The 19,861-nt window shown below is 37.3% G+C and overlaps 2 protein-coding genes across 2 annotated transcripts; one reads left to right on the top strand and one right to left on the bottom strand.

Annotated features, from left to right (window-relative positions):
• Positions 1 to 107: 107 nt before the first annotated feature.
• LOC306881092 (uncharacterized protein) lies at positions 108 to 8,579 on the bottom strand. The gene is made up of 4 exons (XM_079434997.1): positions 8,513 to 8,579; positions 6,762 to 7,441; positions 6,060 to 6,216; positions 108 to 5,917 (listed from the first exon to the last, which is right to left on the bottom strand). The coding sequence occupies exons 2-4, from the start codon at positions 7,428 to 7,430 to the stop codon at positions 441 to 443; spliced, it is 6,303 nt and encodes a 2,100-aa protein (XP_079291123.1). The 5' UTR covers positions 7,431 to 7,441; positions 8,513 to 8,579; the 3' UTR covers positions 108 to 440.
• Positions 8,580 to 12,935: 4,356 nt separating this feature from the next.
• On the top strand, positions 12,936 to 18,379 carry LOC306880847 (transcription elongation factor A protein 1-like). The gene is made up of 10 exons (XM_079434634.1): positions 12,936 to 13,395; positions 13,934 to 13,996; positions 14,087 to 14,192; positions 14,766 to 14,865; positions 15,011 to 15,156; positions 17,034 to 17,090; positions 17,209 to 17,363; positions 17,445 to 17,591; positions 17,674 to 17,745; positions 17,846 to 18,379. The coding sequence occupies exons 1-10, from the start codon at positions 13,321 to 13,323 to the stop codon at positions 17,852 to 17,854; spliced, it is 930 nt and encodes a 309-aa protein (XP_079290760.1). The 5' UTR covers positions 12,936 to 13,320; the 3' UTR covers positions 17,855 to 18,379.
• Positions 18,380 to 19,861: the final 1,482 nt, after the last annotated feature.

The raw sequence follows: 19,861 nt of genomic DNA, 5'->3' as shown, positions 1-19,861 counted from the left end.
TCTTAGTGTTCCAGAGTCTCTACATTTCTCATGGGGGGGGGGGGGGGGGGGGGCATATTTTAGGGCTGAAGGTAATTAAAAAAGAGAGGTCCACATTAGGAAACAAATGCAACAAGATAATTTATTTTTGCTCTATGAGAAATACCACTTAGGAAGTTCAAAAATTCAAGTAAATCAGATGATTTGTGCAATATATCCCCTGTGAAATGAAAATACATGTCTGAAATAACCCAAAACTGTTTACAACTGAAAGCTTAAATACCGGCAGGCACCGAAGTGAGGAAATTAAAGTATTTTTACTTAAGTCTTTTCAGTTAAACACTGTATGCCTTTACATTTTGCTGTTCAAACAGTTTAAGCAAATAAGCTACTACAAATAAATTAAATCTTACAATACCTTAAATAGAAGTGCTTACAGCTGGTTTATTTTCGCTTTTGAACTATAGAATTGGGCAGTGTTGCCCACATCTGAGATTTAGACCCTCCCTCGACTCCTCCTCTTGTACTCTCTGACAGTCTTGACTCTGAGATCTGTTAGTACCAGATCCCGACCCCTCCTGAGGATGAACTTTCCCATCAGGCAGTTTGAACTCAACAGATGCGAATGAAGACATACTTCCATTTTTCTTTGCCCACATTTTAGAGGACTCACCCATCGGAGATACCTTAAGTTCCTTGTTTCTCCCAGCGTTCCCTCCACCGCTGCCATTATTGACACTTTGGGCATTCAAGAGAGGATCAGAGTCACTGTTATGTGCCATATTGAAGTACGTACACTTTGGTGTAGGGGGTTTAGCCATGTCCTCCAGCTCAGATGAGGATATTACAGCCAGTGGTGAGGCTTGGTTCTCACAACATGGGTAGGCTGAATCCTCACTTCTGTTGTCCTGAGCCGTGTCAGCTGATCTGGTGTCTCCATTTCCGTACATTCCCATAGTTACAGGAGGGGAGTTACGGATGAGGTGGTTTTCCTTGAGAAGCCACCTGCCTTTATCAATCAGCACTCCCTCTCCAGAGTCCACGTTGTCTTTTAAAGCCATGCACTGTACCGACTCAGAATCTCCATCAAGTGAACTTTTATCGCTTGGCGGTCTACTGTGGGATACTGTCTCCTGGATTGCGCTTTTGGTATCCTGAAAAGAAGCAAGACTGCTGCTTTTCAAACTTGGACTGGGAGTGAGTTTTGTTGTCATCCATGTAGACGATTTCATCAAGCCATGCTCTTTTACATGGTTTATTCTTTTTGGCTTCCCAGAACGTTTTATGATTTCTCGAAAGATATGTAACCTCTCCGCCTCCTCTTCTCCACTCTCTGTAAAAAGCTCCTGCGATTGGTACCCACCATTGTCGGATGTCTCAGGCCTATAATCAGACAAATCTGATGTATTTGGGCTCTGGAGACATTTTTCACCATACTGATTACCTACCTTTTGGCAAGCCATAAACATCTCCCTCATTTTGTGTGTGTCTGGCTCTATTCTGAGGTTGCCAATTGAATCACATGTGACAGTCAGGGTAGAGGACAACAAAGCCGAATTGATTAGGTCTAGCAGATCTTGTGAGATCTCAGCTGGATGTAGTAGATAATGATAGCCATGCTCCATACCTAAACTCTCAGCTTTCTCAAACTGGTGCTCACTTGTACTCATACTGCTGCATGACTCCCCTTCCACAGAATCTTTAGTATCAGTACAAGAGTGTCTAACACCATTCAAGCTATTATGAGAATCAAGCAAACCTACGTAGTCTTCCTCTTCTACATCACACTCTCCAGCAGAGCTGTCCTTTTTAGAGAGACTATCTTCCTCTAATGTCTGGACTTTGCAGGGTTCGGAATCACTTGTGTTTGGCTTTGTTTCTGTCACATCCTCATCCGCAACCTCAGGACCAGAGATTTTACAAGAGTCTGGTTCAGCATCTGGATCTACTCGTTCACAAACTTCAGAGTTCTCATGGTCCATTTCATTAATGTCATGTTCTTCCACAAGCCCATTTTCAATTTGTTGTGTTATGTATTCAGCTTCAGGAGTCATACTATTTTCATCATTACTAGTATATTGAGGGCTGCTGTTGCAGTGTGTATCAGGATCCTCACCTTCTGAGATCTCTGGCACATCTTCTTGATTATCTGCATCTTTGACATCAGGAGACATCACCTGATCATCTTCTTGGCTGGATGATTCTAATGTTTGCTCTCTACATTCACCCTCTGTATCAGGATTAGGTGATGATGTCTCTGAGTGAATGGAATCACATTCTGATGAGATGGACTTGTTTTCTTGTTCATGTCCTCCATCACTAATTGTTTCCTCAAAATCAGAAAGTTCAGCTTCCTCTCTGACGCAGTCCTCAACTGTAATGTACTGATTGTCCTCATTTAGTTTAGTTGCCTCTCTGTCTGAAAATGGCACACACTCCGTTTCTGATGCTGAACATGAGCGTTTGGCATTTGTGTCTTCAGGTTCAGAAGCATCTGATTGTTCGCTAGTTACCCTGATGTTCTGAATGGTGTCCTCTTCCTCTACATCAGTGTCTCGTTCTTCTAGAATCTCTGGCGTTACACTGTCCTCTCTTTCACAAATATTGTCTTGGTGATCAGAGAGCTCAGAAACTTCTTCTACAGCTACATCTGCTATTTTTTGTTCTGATGTTGGAGAACGATTTCCTTCACCATTTTTGTCTTCAAATTCAGAGTCTTCATGCATTACCCTTTCTTGCATGTTCTCTGCATTCATCTGGTTGTTATCAGATGTTTCTAAAACTTCTGCTTTACTTGAATCACTACCATTACCCTCAGGTGATTGAATGGGCACTGCTATACCAGAATCTTCATTACCCATGTCCTCTTCTATAGTTTCTGAGTCCGGGGAATAAGCTTGAATTAAACGGAATTCCTGAGATTCTGGTTCTATTTGATCATAAGATATGTCATCATTGGTTTTTTCATTGTCTTGGTCGATATTCGCTTTTTCCTCTTCCATGTCAGCAGCTTTCTCTAAACTACCACTTAAGGAGCCATCTTCATTTTCCTTGTCTTTACCTGAAATTTCACTGATGGTATCATCGTGTTTGATTATGTCTTCTTGATTAAAATACTGTGGTTCTCCTTCAACAAGAGAGGAAATCTCTCTGTGAAGATCTTCAGGCATGTTCAGTTCATCCAGTAACTGTTCCATACTAAAACTGCACTGTTTGTCCTGATCTTCTGTTTCTTCTCCATAGAAGTCCACTTCTACGGCAAACTCCTGCTCTGAGAATCTTGGTGACAGCGGCGGACTCTCTTCAAAGACATTTTGCTCTTGGAAATCTCTCCAGCTTTGTTTTAGTTTGGATGAAGTTGAACTTTGAAGACTGGTCAAGCTGGCCTTTAGCTCATCTTCATCTTTAATATTGGATATTTTTTCCAAGGATTGCATTACCTGCAGGGCCTCTGGACAGACATTAGAGTTGCTGGCTTGTGATTCATCTTTGTAGAGGACTGAAAGTCCATCTCTCAAAGTCATCAGTGACAAGAAAGACAGAAGAGCTCTCGAGGGAGACCCAAAGGCAGAGGCCACCTTAGAGGAAAAATCTGGGAGGCTATTGGACTTTTCCTTTTCCAAAGGTGTTAAGCGGGTCGGACTCAACGCCTGTTTGATGGACTGAACAGACAAACACAACTGTTGCAAAACCGGTTTCATGCCTGACCTAACTCTGACCTCTATACTTTGTGATGTCCCAGAAGTGTCAGGAGGAACCAAGTTCTCATATGACTTGTGCATTCTTACAAGACCCTCCTGTTCAGAATGTACCCTCAAAATTGGCATTGATTTACAAAATCCTCTTGGCCTTTGTGGCTCAGTCGGCTCTCCCTCACACATTATTTGTACAGGTGGGTGAGAAGTTGGCCTCTCATCAGCATTATCTTCTAGAGAAGGGCCTTCAACATCTACACTATCTTTTTCAGGGTCACTTTTAATCTCAGAGCCATCAGTGGAGTCACTCCCTATCTGGAATACTGCTCTTGGTACAATCTCTGGATGGTTTGTCTCATCATTGTAGGGCACAGATTCTGGTTCAATTTTATTTAGCCAGCTTTCAACATATTGATTTACACTGGAGGAGGATAATTGTAGCACAGGCAATGATACACTTTCACTCAACTCCTGTTTTTGTTTGGAAGATTTTTTTGATCTGACACCATTCATTGACCTTTGTTTCGGTAGCCTCTTTATTTGGGCTGGTGATTGAATGTCTAAACTATTCTTCTTTAGTTTAAGCCCCTGAGAGTCACGGTCATTTGTGTTCACTTTGTGAGAAATGTCTTTGATGGTTTTATCTTTTAACTTGAGATCTTCATCTGACTGACTTTGATTCCCTGTATTGAGATTCAAGTGTCTAATCTTCGGAGAACTTTCAAATGTTTTTGTCTTCTTATTTTTGTCTCTTACAGCTTTGTGTTCACGTCTGTCACTTTCTGCTGAGCTAGTCTTTTTCTCTGATCCTGTGCGACTTAGTGTGTCTGACATCATTTGGAGGTCTTTTGAAGAACCTGGAGCACTGCCGCTTATTTTTTTCCCAAATTCAGATGATTCAGAAGAAGTATTTTTCTTAGATTTTTTGGACTTTGGTGTATTATTTTTATTACTAACAATGCTTTTATCATCAGAGACTTGTTCCATCACTGCTGCTGGATGCATAATTTCCTTTTCAGTCATTTCAGACGTACCCTCAACCAATGTTTGTTTTTCATCATCAGTGAGGATGGATGGATTGTTGTTTATCTTTTTTGTAGGTGTTGAACAGGCAGATGATAATGATAGCATATTGGTTTTTCCACCATCCTGGGAGTTGGAACTTGTGGACTGCCTAGTGAGATCTACATCGCAATCATTACTTGACGAACGGGGTCCTGAGTCTGTTGAGCCTGGCTTACTTTGAGGCAAAGCTTTTGTGAGATATCCAGGCTTGTTGTCCACATACACCTGTGTATTTGCATTGTAATTGTCACACGTACCCTGTGATTCATATATGTGCATCACAGTCTCTGTTATTCCCATCGTCCCATTATTTTGTAGCTGAAGAATCTGTGCAACACCTGATCTAAAGGAAGTGTCAGACTTTTTCTGCTTAACCTCTCCTAATTCACTTTTCCCAGGTTTTGACACAGTTCTTGCGCTGCTGCTACTACTGCGACTGACCACACAGTAATCCTCCGTCAGCGCTCCCTGTGCAGTTCTCTCCATGTATGAGTACGCACCTACTGTACTCTCTTGAACTTCAGTCGCTGAAACGGTGTTTATGTTTTCGACTGAGGCCTCTTTTCTTTGTTGTCTAGGACCTGGAGTGGGTAGCCTTCTATAGATGGACTTGGGCTTTTCAGATGATGTATCACTGCCATAATGTTCCTTTTCTTCTTTGATGAATCCTACAGATTTGTTAGTGAGTGTATTGATTTCTTTAGAATCTAGGCTGTGAGGTCCATTCGACTCTTTGCCTGAGTCATTGGTTACATCTAATGAGTTTGCACCTGATTGTGGCTTGGAATTGCAGACTGCCCTCTGCTGGTTATTAACGGAAATGCGGCTCAGTGTAGTTGTCCAGTGGACCATTTCCTCATGTTTTATAGTAAGATGCACCTTCATCTCCACTGTCATGCTGCCATCTTCATTGACCCGAAATGATTTTTCAATGTCATCTTCGTTAGGCATAATGGGGTAATTCCTCTGCTCCACACCATCCGTACATTCACAGGTCTCCATCTCATCTGATCCCACTGGCTGACTGCCTTCGCTTTCCATTGATTCATTATTTATCCTATTGTGCTCAGTCAGACTTCCATTTAGTGACATATTGATCTGCTCTACAAGGAACCTCTCAGAAGATAAAGAGAAATTCCTTGATCTTGAAATAGTCCCAGCTGAAATCTTTTTTTCTTCTTATGGACGAATGATCCGATATTATTAGAAGATAGAAGATGGAAGATGGCAAGGAAAAAAAGAGAAAAAACATCAATTAAACTTGAAAAGTAAAGCAAAGTGCTAAAAATTTATAATAAAAAATATATAATTTTGGCTTACGTAGTAGTGTCTCAGTTTGTGCTGGAAGCAAAGATTCAGATATACTTGACTGGACTTTAGTGGGAGCTTGGAGATTGTAGAGTCCTGTTCTGAAGGGTTCGTTACCAGCTGCCACAACAATCCCAGAGCACAAGATGAGGGCAGGAAGTCCTTCAACCTATAAATAGAACAGAAACTTATGTGCATCCAGTAAATAACATTTTTTTTTTTTTCAGAAACTTTATGACATAAGTTTGACAGCTAACATGAGCTTTAGTCAGTCATGTGTGTGACATTCCTCAAGACACCATAGGGACAAGAGTGATTATAGTGAACTCTCACAGCTGGGCGTAAGAATTAAAACATCATGGCTTAGTACATCAAGGATTTACGGAATGACTGTAACGAACAAAGACATAGTATACTTTGAAGCTTAAAATCTTGCACAAAAACATACCTAAACTAAACCTTCAATGACAAGGCAAAACAAAACTGTCTCAAAGATATTTCAAGACAGGTATTGCAAAAGAGCAGTTAAACAGTGCTCAAATTTTTGTACAAAACATTACAGTGTAATATCGCAGCATTTTACTTTATTTTCTGTTAGTCAAAGACATAGTAGTATAATTGAGTGTTTACATAAAATACATCAAATGTAATGTACTTATTTTTAGAAAATATAGATTTTTTTTAAGAACTTACTTATATTTATGATATACTTACTCTTCTGCCATCTTCTGTGTAAAGCTTCACAACTGGGAACTGCATCACTTGAGAAAGATAATCCAAAAGAGCTTCAAAATTTGGGGCTTTTCTCCTATGAAGAACAACTACTCGCTTCATGTTCAGATCCCTGTTTTTGTACACCGTCAGTCTTTTTGGTGTTCGTACCACCACTGTGTTTTCTGCCATTTTTCCTGCCTTTGTGGTCACTTCATTTCTCTTTACTAGCTGCCGGACCAGTTCTCTGCGTGCTTTACGTCCTGCACTGACAGGTCTGGTAGTGTTCCAAGGGACCTGTCTCTTATGGACCTCATCCAAGTTAAAAGGCTTGACTTTCTTCTGATCTGAGCACAGATAAGAGCCCCCATCCTGCACATCATCAAGGGTGCGGACAACATGTGTTCCCCTGGGTGTCGTGATGGTCCTTACCCCAAATGGCAGAGGCACTTTCTTGGAGAGGGCATCTAGAAGGGCATCAAAGGTTTTAAAAGTGTGGCTGTTGATGACCATCCGGTGCCCTGTGAACTGAGGGTCCCCGCTCTTGTAGAAACATACTCTCTTAGTGCTAATGGGGTCTGGTTGGGGGTGTAGTGTTCTGGAGACAAATGTTTGAATGCTCCCCACGGATACGTCGGGATGGGGTGCATCATTAAGGTGTGTTGTGCTCATATTAAGAGATACTGGGAAAAAAAGAACCAAGAGTTAAATAACAAAGACATTTTTTTCCAGTTTAATATGACTTTTCTCAACATCACAGGGTTTTTCTTTTTCATTGTGCATAATAACAATATAAATTATGCATTGCATGCCATAACATTGTTCTGTTCTTACTATCAGAGTCCCATTAGGTTTAATTCTACCGTACTGAAATTGCTTCCAAATTCACTTTGTGTCACCCGTAAAGCAAGTGTTTTTGTAAATAAATGTACTCTGGGGGACTTTCAGCTGATGACAACAAAACAAAACCTTTAAATTATGTGATATGCTCTTTGTAATGAAGTCTTTATAGTTTGCAATTCTTACAACTACAAATGCATTAGAAAAATCAATCTGTAGTTCATTAGCAGCAACAGTTACATTCGTCTTTCAGGTATCGTTTTCAGTTTTTCATCATAATCATTAATGAAATGGCTTCTTGCAGTCAACAGTGAAATGGCCTCTCTTAAGCACTAGAAGAGTTTGCTCAGGAACGTTCGCTTAACATTGTCAGGTATAAGAATGGAAGTCAATGAACAAATGCTAATGCTAATATTTACTGAACTAAACTTAAACTAAGTATATACAAATAATGTATATTTTGATGTTGATCTTAAAAATAACTCTAGAAAACTAAAGAAATATGTAAACGGGTCACTAGTCCTAATGTACTGAATGCTATCTGAAAACATCATCGATTGCTTTGCCATGTGGCACAGACAGCCTCATTCAGTTGACAAATCATGTTCCACAAGAATTTTCCTGTGCAGTAAACTTCTGCATAACAGCCACAAGACATGTTCTGGAAACCATGATTCAAAAGCACATGTATATAAAACTCAAACAATGTAATCGCTTTCTAATCGGCTGCAAATTCAATCCATACAATGTCTTTTAAAACAAACACCATCATGAATAATATCTTATGATTAGCACACACTTTCTACAGGAGGTTAATGTATCAATATAAACATTACAAATATAAAGAACATGCTACTAGTTTTTTATGCTATTATTTAGATATAAACTCCAACATTTGAAGCCACTCATCCTACCTTATTTCACATTTTCAGGAGGGTTGAATTGGTGAGTTGTTGTCCATCAACTGAAGAGATTATGAACAACGCTCAAGGCTATTTTGGGATGGCAGGCATCAGGGTCGATTTGTGTAATCTTTGGTCATGATTAAACAGCATTTTAGAGAAAGAGCTTCAAGAATGCTGTCATTGTAAGCTTTCATATATTAAAACAAATGTAAAAAGAGAACATTTTTAAACTGGTTGTTTGTAAGCATTTGCACTAACATATAATTAAACTGTGTATTTAGCCTATGAGGTTTCTAACAGTACAGTACTGATAATAACCATAATAACAGTAAGTGTGATACTGAATGATATACTATACCATAAAACATCATAATTCAGCTAAGCAACAACCTCCATGCAAACCTTTCATCTGATCTCAACTGTTTATATAGCATAATACTTGCATCTTTGTCTCATCTGACTGCATAATCAGCTATACAAATTACATTTGTACATGCTGTTTTAGTGGTTTTCACTTAAACATAATGACACATGAAGTATTTGTTCTGCTGTGTGTGATATCCAGCAGATGGCTAAAGGTGTTTCTAATTTATTGCAGATATATAAGCAGATTTAAGGCCTCTGTTAATAGGGATTAGAGTGGGGTGAAGTGGAGAGGTTTTATGCTGTAGCTGACTATAAGGGAAAGGGAAGTCTCAGCTGGTAAAGCATGTGTCTCTCAGTAGGAGTGTAACTGTGACTACGGAAGCACAGCAGGAATATTGTGATTGTGATTGGTTTACAGCAGAGCAACACCAGTTCTTAATGCATTACATCTGGGGAGATGGTAATCTTGTATCAAATTAATCAATCAGCACGATATATGGAGATGTATAGCATAAAAGAGTGGATTTTACTGAGTGGAATCTGTTAATTTTTTAACTTTTATATTTTTTTCTTCATAATGAGACATTGTGCAATGTTTGTTCATTGATATTCACCAGTTTCTAGTAATCTCAAGGCTCCCCGTCATGTCTCAGATAGTTTTATAGGATTTCCTTATCAGCATGGGGTGGAGATTAGCCTTGCAGTGTTTCTAGGGAAATTTCAAGCAGTTTGGTTTCAGCGAAGTTTTGCTCACTGATCAAGCTCTTACTCTATTCTAACTAGTTGAGTTTCAGAGCAGTATAAGGTACATTTTTGCTGTCATTATCAAAATGTGTCATAATAATTATTGATTTTGTTGGTCATGTAGGTGTTAGGGAAAAACAAATTGACTGGATGTGGAATCACGTTGTCTTGATCTCTAAGGATTAGAAGCTTGCACACATGCAAGGCTCTGAGTAAGACAGACATGAGATTTTATTTAATAACAAGCAAGCACTGGGAAAGAGCGAGTGACAAAGCACATTTAAATTACATCAATAACATCAAAAGCAAAGAGCATTTAGTAACTGACTAAATATATATTTTTATAAAAATGTTTGTTTGTTTTTTCTGTAAAAAATGTAAACCAGAAGATTTTCATATATCCATTGTATTTCAAGGGGGGGTACAATGCTGTTTCGTGCATGTTGAGTTAGTTACACTGTTAAAGAGTTGGATTCTGATGCAAAACACGGCCAAAGTTTCAAAAAAGGATTTGGACGTATAACAGTGTTTCTGTGCCAAATACACACTTCCAGGTTTCTTACAAGTTTCAGAAAGTTTTTTTCCATCATGGCTCTTCATGACGTAATGAAGGGTGGAACTCCTTATACAGGCATTTATCCCGTAAGAGCGCGCTCGCGCACACATCGATCAGCATTAGAGCAAGGTAGAGCAGCCCATCAATGCGCTTCATCCGGCAGCGCTTCACGGGACTCGCTCAGGAATAATGTCTCTAGTGTGTTTTGGGTTGTAAGGGAAAGATAACCTTGTTCAGCTTCCCGAAGAACCCAGCGTCACGTAAACAGTGGATGCATTTTGTTTTTCCAGGGCAGCAATGGAGTTTTGCAAGTGTGTTTGTTGAAGAACATTTTATAAACAAGGCCCAGTTTGATTCTGGATTTGCACATCGTTTAATACTGAATGATGGTCCCAGCTATAAAAGATCCCGGTCATGATGATTCAGAACTGCAGACAGTAAGTGAAACAGCATAAAATGTATCTGTTTTGTTGGCGATTAGCTCTCAAGTGCTCGTCACTCTTTAGCTCCGCCCACGGCACGCCTCCAGGTGCTCGGCTGTTTTCGGAAAGAATCGTAAAGCAGTATCTTTCTTTTATAAATATGATAAAACTAAAGACTTTTTGGAGATATGAAGGATGCAGTACTACTCTAGATACTCAAGATTAACCTGAGATTGGGTGAAACTGTGTGCGTTATGCCCCCTTTCAAATATATATATGAGTATATATACAGTGGGGATCGAAAGTTTGGGAACCCCTTGCAGAATCTGTGAAAATGTGGATAATTTTACCAAAATAAGAGAGATCATACAAAATGCACGTTATTTTTCATTTAGTACTGTCCTGAGTAAGATATTTTCCATAAAAGATGTTTACATATAGTCCACAAGACAAAAAAATAGCTGAAATTATTAAAATAACCACATTCAAAAGTTTGGGAACCCTTGGTTCTTAATACTGTGTGTGGTTACCTGGATGATCTACGACTGTTTTTTTTGTTTTGTGATGGTTGTTCATGAGTCCCTTGTTTGTTCTGAACAGTTCAACTGAGCACTGTTCTTCAGAAAAATCCTCCAGGTCCTGCAGAATCTTCAGTTTTCCAGCATCTTTTGCATATTTTAACCCTTTCCAGCAGTAACTGTATTATTTTGAGATCCACCTTTTCACACTGAGGATGATTGAGGGACTCAAACACAACAATTAAAACAGGTTCAAACATTCACTGATGTTCCAGAAGGAAACACGATGCATTAAGAGCCGGGGGTGAAAACTTTTTGAATTTGAAGATCAAGGTAAATTGTACTTCATTTGTCTTCCAGGAAACATGCAAGTATCTTCTGTCGCGTCAGAAGGGCAGTACTAAATGGAAAAATATGATATTTCAACAAAATAAGAAAAATTTGGGCATCTTCATCCTGTTCAAAAGTTTTCACCCCCCGGCTCTTAATGCATCGTGTTTCCTTCAGGAGCATCAGTGAATGTTTGAACCTTTTTTAATTGTTGTGTTTGAGTCCCTCAATCATCCTCAGCGTGAAAAGGTGGATCTCAAAATCATACAGTTACTGCTGGAAAGGGTTCAAATATGCAAAAGATGCTGGAAAACTGAAGATTCTGCAGGACCTGGAGGATTTTTCTGAAGGTAACCACACACAGTATTAAGAACCAAGGGTTCCCAAACTTTTGAATGTGGTTATTTTAATAATTTCAGCTATTTTTTTGTCTTGTGGACTATATGTAAACATATTTTATGGAAAATATCTTACTCAGGACAGTACTAAATAAAAAATAACATGCATTTTGTATGATCTCTCTTATTTTGGTAAAATTATCCACATTTTCACAGATTCTGCAAGGGGTTCCCAAACTTTCGCATGCCACTGTAGGCCTGAGTATGGCTATACAGTATACATGTTTTTAGATGTGTATATGAAATATATCAGAACATTATTAATTATATATAAGCCAGTGTTACAAACACCAGGACCAATACATTATTGATAGCAAAACACATATTTAGATAAAGATTTATTTCTTCCACCTTGTCATATACCTAGAATGTTGATATAAGGCCACACCCATTATTTATTAAAATCTCAAATTAAATTTTAGAACAACTAAGTTCCATCTATTAAATTGATTAACTTCTTTCTCCATTCTATTTCTCTGTCTATTATAATTAATGATGTTACTATGATAAACCTTCCAGCATGAAAGTCTGACACGTTCAAGCCAAGTGTTGAGCTTGAGCTTTGAAATCCTGCTGATTTGTCAGGAAGACAATTTAGGCCAATATGAAAGGATGATTTGTAAAACGAATTGTCTGCATGTTCAGCTACCCCAGGAAAAGGCCACAGTCTCACACAGTCCACAGCATCATAACACTTGTGTCTTTAAAAAAAAAAGAAGAAAGAAATTAAACAGTGTCTTATACACAGTATAACTTTCCACAATATTTACAAGTCTACTCCTTATACATTCAAGCAAACTACTGTGATAGGTATTAGACTAACACAGACAACATAATAATATTCTGTAGTTTCCAGTTTTCAGCATCCACTAATATCTTCGTGTTCGCCTCTGTTCATTCATAACAAAACATATAGCTTACCACTACACCAATATAATTAGAAATGCGTACCAAAGGAACTTTTTAGTCATATCCCCACTAACTGATTATAAATCATTACCACCTTATCCGACAGCAAAACCTGTTGTTGTTATTATGTTGTGTCAGCCGTTGTTGTAGTAGTAAAACGAGCACGAGCGCACTCTAGTGTTGCAAACAGAGTCTCACCACACAGTAGTTTCGCCACAAATCACTGCTAAATTGCTCCATACCATACGGCTCAAGATATTTTACATCTTGTGCATAATATATGAATCCCTTATGTTTGCAATTTCAAGTGGTTCTAAGGATAAACTAGATTAAATACATTAATTCAGAACGCTTCCGTTAGTTTCTTCGATTAGTCTTGCCTGCGCTTTACGTCGATTGATTCATGGCGCTCTTAGTCAATGTTTTGATTAGTAATGTCTGAGCTTTTCGTAGAAACGCCTTCCTGCCAAAGCTGTTGCTTTCGCCGCCGGTAGAGTGGTGTGTTTGCGTGTGCTTCTACGTTTTTTACATTTAAACTCCGTTTAAGTTTAACATTTACCACTAAACATCAATAATGGGTAAGAAAGAAGAGGAAGACATCATCCGGATCGCAAAAAAGATGGATAAAATGGCACAGAAGAAGAACGGGGTGAGGTGTTTTGTCATGAATGAATTCTCAGTCTCGGACTAGACGAGGCTACTTAGCAAGCTAACAGCTACATATATGAAGAAGAACTGATTTAATAATCTATAGCGAAACTGGGGATCTGTTTTTTTTATAGATTTAGTGGTTAATTATTAAGTGAGAGAAATATACAGTGGTCTAGTTTATTGTTTAAGAAACTCAATGCTTCGCGGGGAAATTAGCAACATTAGCTGTTGTTAGCGGGGATAAATGCATAGGGTCAGTCAGCGGGAGGCAATAATGCTACTGATTTCTTCTGGAAAACAAACTGACTCTATTGCGTTCAGTACGTTTATAAATACATAATATTGCAAGGTTTTACATAAATCGTGTGTGTAAAAGTGTTGTTATGCTAATTAGATGTTATGCTAACGTTACATAGTTACTTCTGTTGACGTTTCTGTAAACATGCTTATGTATAATTTAAGTTTCCATAAAGTTTGTGTCTGTCAGTGTACCATAATGTAATGTATTTTAGTAAATTGTGTGTGTGTGTTATTAGGCTGGTGCACTGGACTTACTAAAGGAACTAAAGAATATACCCATGACCCTGGAGCTTCTGCAGGTATGTTTACTCTGTTTACTGCTTATAATTAATGCTTCAGTACTCAAATACAATTTAACGAGAAATTTCTTCTCGTTTTCTTATGAACAGTCTACTAGGATCGGGATGTCGGTCAATGCCATCCGCAAACAGAGCACAGACGATGAAGTGACCTCACTGGCCAAGTCCTTGATCAAGTCCTGGAAGAAATTGCTGGGTAAGTGTAAGCAAGAAATAACATTGGCATTTTCATTTAAATCTATGTGTAAGCAAAAAGTGTATTTTAAGTGTTTCTCTGAGATTTTCCCTCCATTTTTACAGTTTGGTTGAATTACCCATATGTAGTTTTTTGGTTATTACGAGGTCGTGAAATGCTTGAATCTACATGTTTATATCAAACTTATACACTTTATCTGCAATTAAAGTATCAATTCTGTTATTTTAGAAATCAAATATTAAACCGGTCATTACACGGCACACACATTTTTTAAAGTGGGTCTTATTTGTCAAATACTTCTCGGGGCTTTGTGCGTAATGTAATGTATAAAACTGTAGGCATATAATTCATTTCAAACATTTATTTTAGTTTCTTACCTAACATTAATGTAAGTCACTATGAGTTTGTGTTGTTGTAATACCATTAATTGCCTGTATGTGGTAGCAACTACAGGTTTCCTTTTGTACAAGATTTTGAGTCACCATACAGATATAGGCTATATAGGCCAATTTCTGATCATTTTTAGTATTACACTGACTGATGAAATGTTTAACGAGTGGTTTTGACATCCAGATGAACCTGCTGCGGAAAAGAACTCCGAAGAGAAAAAGAAGGAACGCACAACACCAGTGGTTTCACCATCTCAAGCCAGCCCGGAGCCCAGAGAGGAGAGGTACCAAGACCATGTTAATGGTCATAAAATTCTTATAAAATTAAATAATCACATCGTTCTTGATCTTAGGCTCTAAATACGGCTTTATCGAGTTTTCTCTCCCTCTGTTCCTTTTTCCTCTATCTTGTTATTTCTTCTCTCTCAGCTCGAGCAGTAATTCTAGCAGTAAGAGTGAGTCTGTCGATGTTACACCCAACACATTGATAGCCACTTTCCCACGAGCACCAGGCACATCTGATTCAGTCCGTATCAAGTGCAGGGAGATGCTGTCAAGTGCTTTGCAAACAGGAGGCAAGTCATGGCAGGCAATGCTTCCGCATGCATTTTTCTCCTTGCTAAGTTACCATACAGTGTCTTGCCAAGTGTATTTAGACTTGTGACTAATTGTGTTATAAATCATTCAATACATTCAAACTTTAGTGATGGTGCAAAATACATGAAATACTTTAATTCATGCTAATTTAACGGGTATTAATAATTAAGAAATTATTGATTAATTGGTCTATAATAGATCAATTTTATCATTTATTTCTGTGAGTGTCATATTTAGAATACAACTGTCAAATTTAATAGAAGAACATTTTTTTTTTTCAATGAAATATATATATATATATATATATATATATATATATATATATATATATATATATATATATATATATATATATATATATATATATATATATATACACAGTCATGGACAAAAATATCAGCACCCTTGGTAAATATGATCAAAGTCTCTGAAAATTATTCTGCATTGTTAATCTTTTTGATCTTTTATTTTTAAAATTCACAAAAATCTTTCATTGGAGAATAAGAATTTAAAATGGGGGGAAATATCATTATGAAATAAAAGTTTTTCTTAAATACACATTGGCCACAATTAACTGCACCCTTTTATTCAATACTTTTTGAAACCTCCATTTGCCAGTTTAACCGCTCTAAATTTTCTCCTATAATGCCTGATGAGGTTAGAGAACACCTGGCAAGAGATCAGAGACCATTCCTTCATCCAGAATCTCTCCATATCCTTCAGATTCACAGCTCCATGATGGTGCTTCTTCTCTTCAGTTCATCTCACTCATTTTCTACAGGGTTCAGGTCAGAGGACTGGAATGGCCAGCAGAAGCTTGGTTTTGTGCTCAGTGACCCATTTTGGTGTTGTTTTTGAGGTTTGTGTTTGGATTATTGTCTGGTTGGAAGATTCAAACATGGCCCATTATAAGATTTCTAACAGAGTCAGTCACTTATTGATTTTTTATCTGTTGGTATTTGATAGAATCCATGATGCCATGCGTCTAAACACGATGTCCAGGACCTCCAGCAGAAATATAGGCCCACAACATCACAAATACAGCAGTATATTTCATTGTACACATGGGGTACTTTTTATCTCTGTGTTCACCAAACCCATTTTTAGCAGTGTTTGCTGCTAAAAAGCTTGTTTTTTAAGTTTCATCTGACCATAGAAGCCAGTCCCATTTGAAGTTCCAGTCATGTCTGATAACTCAATATGCTGGAGTTTTATTTGTAGCATTTTCTGTTGATTGGAAATTCTTAATTATTGCCCTGATGGTGGAAATGGGAATTTCCACTGCTCTAGCTCTTTTCTTAAAGCCACTTCACTAATTTGTGAAGCTCAATTATCTTTTGCTGCACATCAGAAATATATTCTTTGGTTTTTCTCATTGTGATGGATGATTAAGGGAATTTGGGCTTTGTTTTCCCTCCTATTTATATTTCTGTTAATTTAATGTTCATAATCACCCTGGAGTGCTCAAAATTGTGAATATGAATTGGAATATACTTCAGAGATATTTTACTCATAAGAATTTCTAGGGGTGCCAGTAATTGTGTCCAACGTGTGTTTGAGAAAAACATTTATTTCATAATGATATTTCCCCCATTTTAAATTCTTATTATCCAATGAAAGGTTAGATTTTTGTGATTTTCATTTTTATTTTTTTTTATTTTTTAATAAAATATCAAAAGGATTAACGATGCTGCTTAATGCCTTCTATGATCATATTTACCAAGGGTGCTGATATGTTTGGCCATGACTGTGTGTATGTGTGTGTGTGTATATATATATATATATATATACACATAAAAATTGTGTTTTGCATTTTCTTGTTTTTAAATGGTGTGTGTTGTCTTTTTTATTTTAGATGATTACATTGCCATTGGTGCTGACTGCGATGAACTTGGAGCTCAGATTGAAGAATATATCCTTTTCGTATTCATCTAAAAAAATGGCAATTGTTATTGAAATGTGAGCGAAGTCTAAAAATACTAGTTGTCAGCAAACTAAATTTCATGCGCATTTTCTTGACCAGCTTGCACGTATCTTTTTGGAGTTCAAAAATACTGATATGAAATACAAGAATCGTGTACGAAGCCGAATCTCCAATCTTAAGGATGCAAAGAACCCCAACCTAAGAAGGAATGTGCTGTGTGGGAATGTGAGTCCAGACCGCATAGCCAAAATGACAGCAGAGGTGAGTGACAAACTGATTGTAGTAATTATAGGAACATGTTCTCTCTCTCATACTGACAGTATGGAAATCTAAATCCAACAGGAAATGGCAAGCGATGAGCTAAAGGAGATGCGGAAGAATCTGACCAAAGAAGCTATCAGGGACCACCAGGTGGCCACCTCTGGGGGCACCCAGACTGACCTGTTCACTTGTGGGAAGTGCAAAAAGAAGAAGTGTACCTACACCCAGGTAATCATACACAATGTTTTATGAATATTGGTGTAGGTTTTTTTTATAAATGTACATTTTATAAACACACAACTTTCTTTAGGTTCAAACTCGAAGTGCCGATGAACCGATGACAACATTTGTTTTCTGCACTGAATGTGGAAATAGGTGGAAGGTATGTTATTTCTTTTGCTATTTTATTTAGTTGTATCCATTGATGAATTTCATTGATGAATATTTAATTAACGCTGTCTCTATTCAATCTGTTTCCACAGTTCTGCTGAAGTTGGCGGTTGTTCTCTGTTTGGAGATGTAGCTAAATTCCAGGACCACGTTTCTGTATCATGGACAACAATTTAATGGCGCACCTGATGTACAAAGGCTACAATAGATCCCATCAACCGTTTGTTTTATTATAATGGTCCACAAACTCATGTCCTGTGTTTTAACTTGACGTTTAGCTAGGCCATAGGCCTTTGGACTATGATCAATGTTGTTCAATTTCTGTTTTCTTTTACCATCACTTTTTATACGTAGTTTAAAATTTTGACAACAGTCATATTTAGATTGCTTTGCTCTGAAGAAAGCTAGTCAAAAGTATTTAATTTTCCTAGACAAACTTGCCCATTTTAAAATAAAATACTTTGTTTGTTTTTGGTAACGGATCAAGATTTTTTTTTTTTTTACTTCATTTGGAAGCTACTTTGAATCTATTTGTCACTCTGAATTATACATATTTATATGCATGATCTACAAATTTTTACTGTGTACATGGCTTTTACTTTCAGGAGTAAAATGTTTTAAAGATTGATGGTAATTGTGATTTTATACATCAGCTTAACAAGATGCTACTTTATGCATCTGAAATGGTTGATTTTTCTTATCAATTCTTATTACAAGTATTAATAGTCTTATAGATCAAGGTATCTGTAGGTTCTTATCGGGTATTTTATTTTTAATTAGTGATATGTTTTTTTCAATTTGAAAAAACATTTAAAACCCTCTAATGCTTATATCAGAAATGTAGGCCTCTTTTGGGTCCAAGTATGATCTAGAACAGCTTTTCGTAATAACTTTTTTTTGTGCATGATAGGAACCTGAATTAATTTTTGATTTCCATCCCTAACATAATCTAAAAAAATTTTGGTAGAGGTCAGGTGTTTGCTTTTTTATGTGAAGTCCTTTTCTCTGACAAAAAAAGTCAAATCATTTAACAAGCAACAAACAGTATTCCCCATAACATAACAGATTTATGATGATGAGATCATGTGTTGTAAAGAAAACATATATCAATGGCAATGTTACTTTTGACATCTGCAATCAATACAAAGTGAAATACTTGCCATTAAAATGCTCAGCTTAGTGAATTTCTATCACTCTCTTCTCAAATGATTTTGCTGTATTACCCACAACCGCCTTGATGTCCTAACAAACCCCTTGCATTAGCAATATCTCATCTGAATAACAAACAACCCTTTGGTGGTTATTCTTGATGTCCTTTTGTGCATATGGAAAACAGGAGGTTTATATCATCCAAAAACCACTGCATCTTTTCCCATCATTTACAGTAGTTTGAGATAAAGAGAGCAGCTGATCCATTTTTAATAGGAAAAGATGTTTACACTATGAATGCTCTTTATATATGCACTAACTTTAGTCCTTAGGAACTGTTAAATGGGGAGGACACTTGCTTCAAGGTTCTTTTGTGAGGTTCCCAGGTGCATCCTCTCCAGGAGAGTGGGTGGGCAGCACTGTTAATGAAGACCAAACAGAAAACCCTGTGGTTATTCTGAACATTTGGATTCATTATTTACATGTTAAATGGCGAATATAGATCAAATAATGCCAGTTTTGGGACAGGTAATTTAAAATAAATAAATAAATAGATTATGCATATTTATATGCATGCCCTGCAAATCATATCAATGTATTTTTATAAATATTTTTGATTAAATGGAAATTTTATGTATCATGTATATGTATTTGTACATTTATTAATTCCATTTATTATTATTAATTTATTTTATAAAAGAGGGCACTGCATTTTTATATATTATTTTGTCATTTCCTGACTTATAGAACTGTATGAGTAAAGTATACAGCAAAGTAGGGGGGGGGGGGGGGGGGAATACACCTCAGGCCATGGATTCGAACCCGATTCGATCCCATGATCCCACAAACTCATATATGTCAATCCACATTCCGCAGCTTTGACAACAATCACACATTTTAAAATTATTGTGCTTTATTGTATCTTAAAGATTCCAAATGCCCACAAATCATAATTTTTC

The sequence above is a fragment of the Barbus barbus genome (assembly GCF_936440315.1).
Source record: "Barbus barbus genome assembly, chromosome: 15".
In the NCBI taxonomy this organism is placed as follows: domain Eukaryota; kingdom Metazoa; phylum Chordata; class Actinopteri; order Cypriniformes; family Cyprinidae; genus Barbus; species Barbus barbus.
This window is presented reverse-complemented; position numbering and strand designations above follow the sequence as displayed.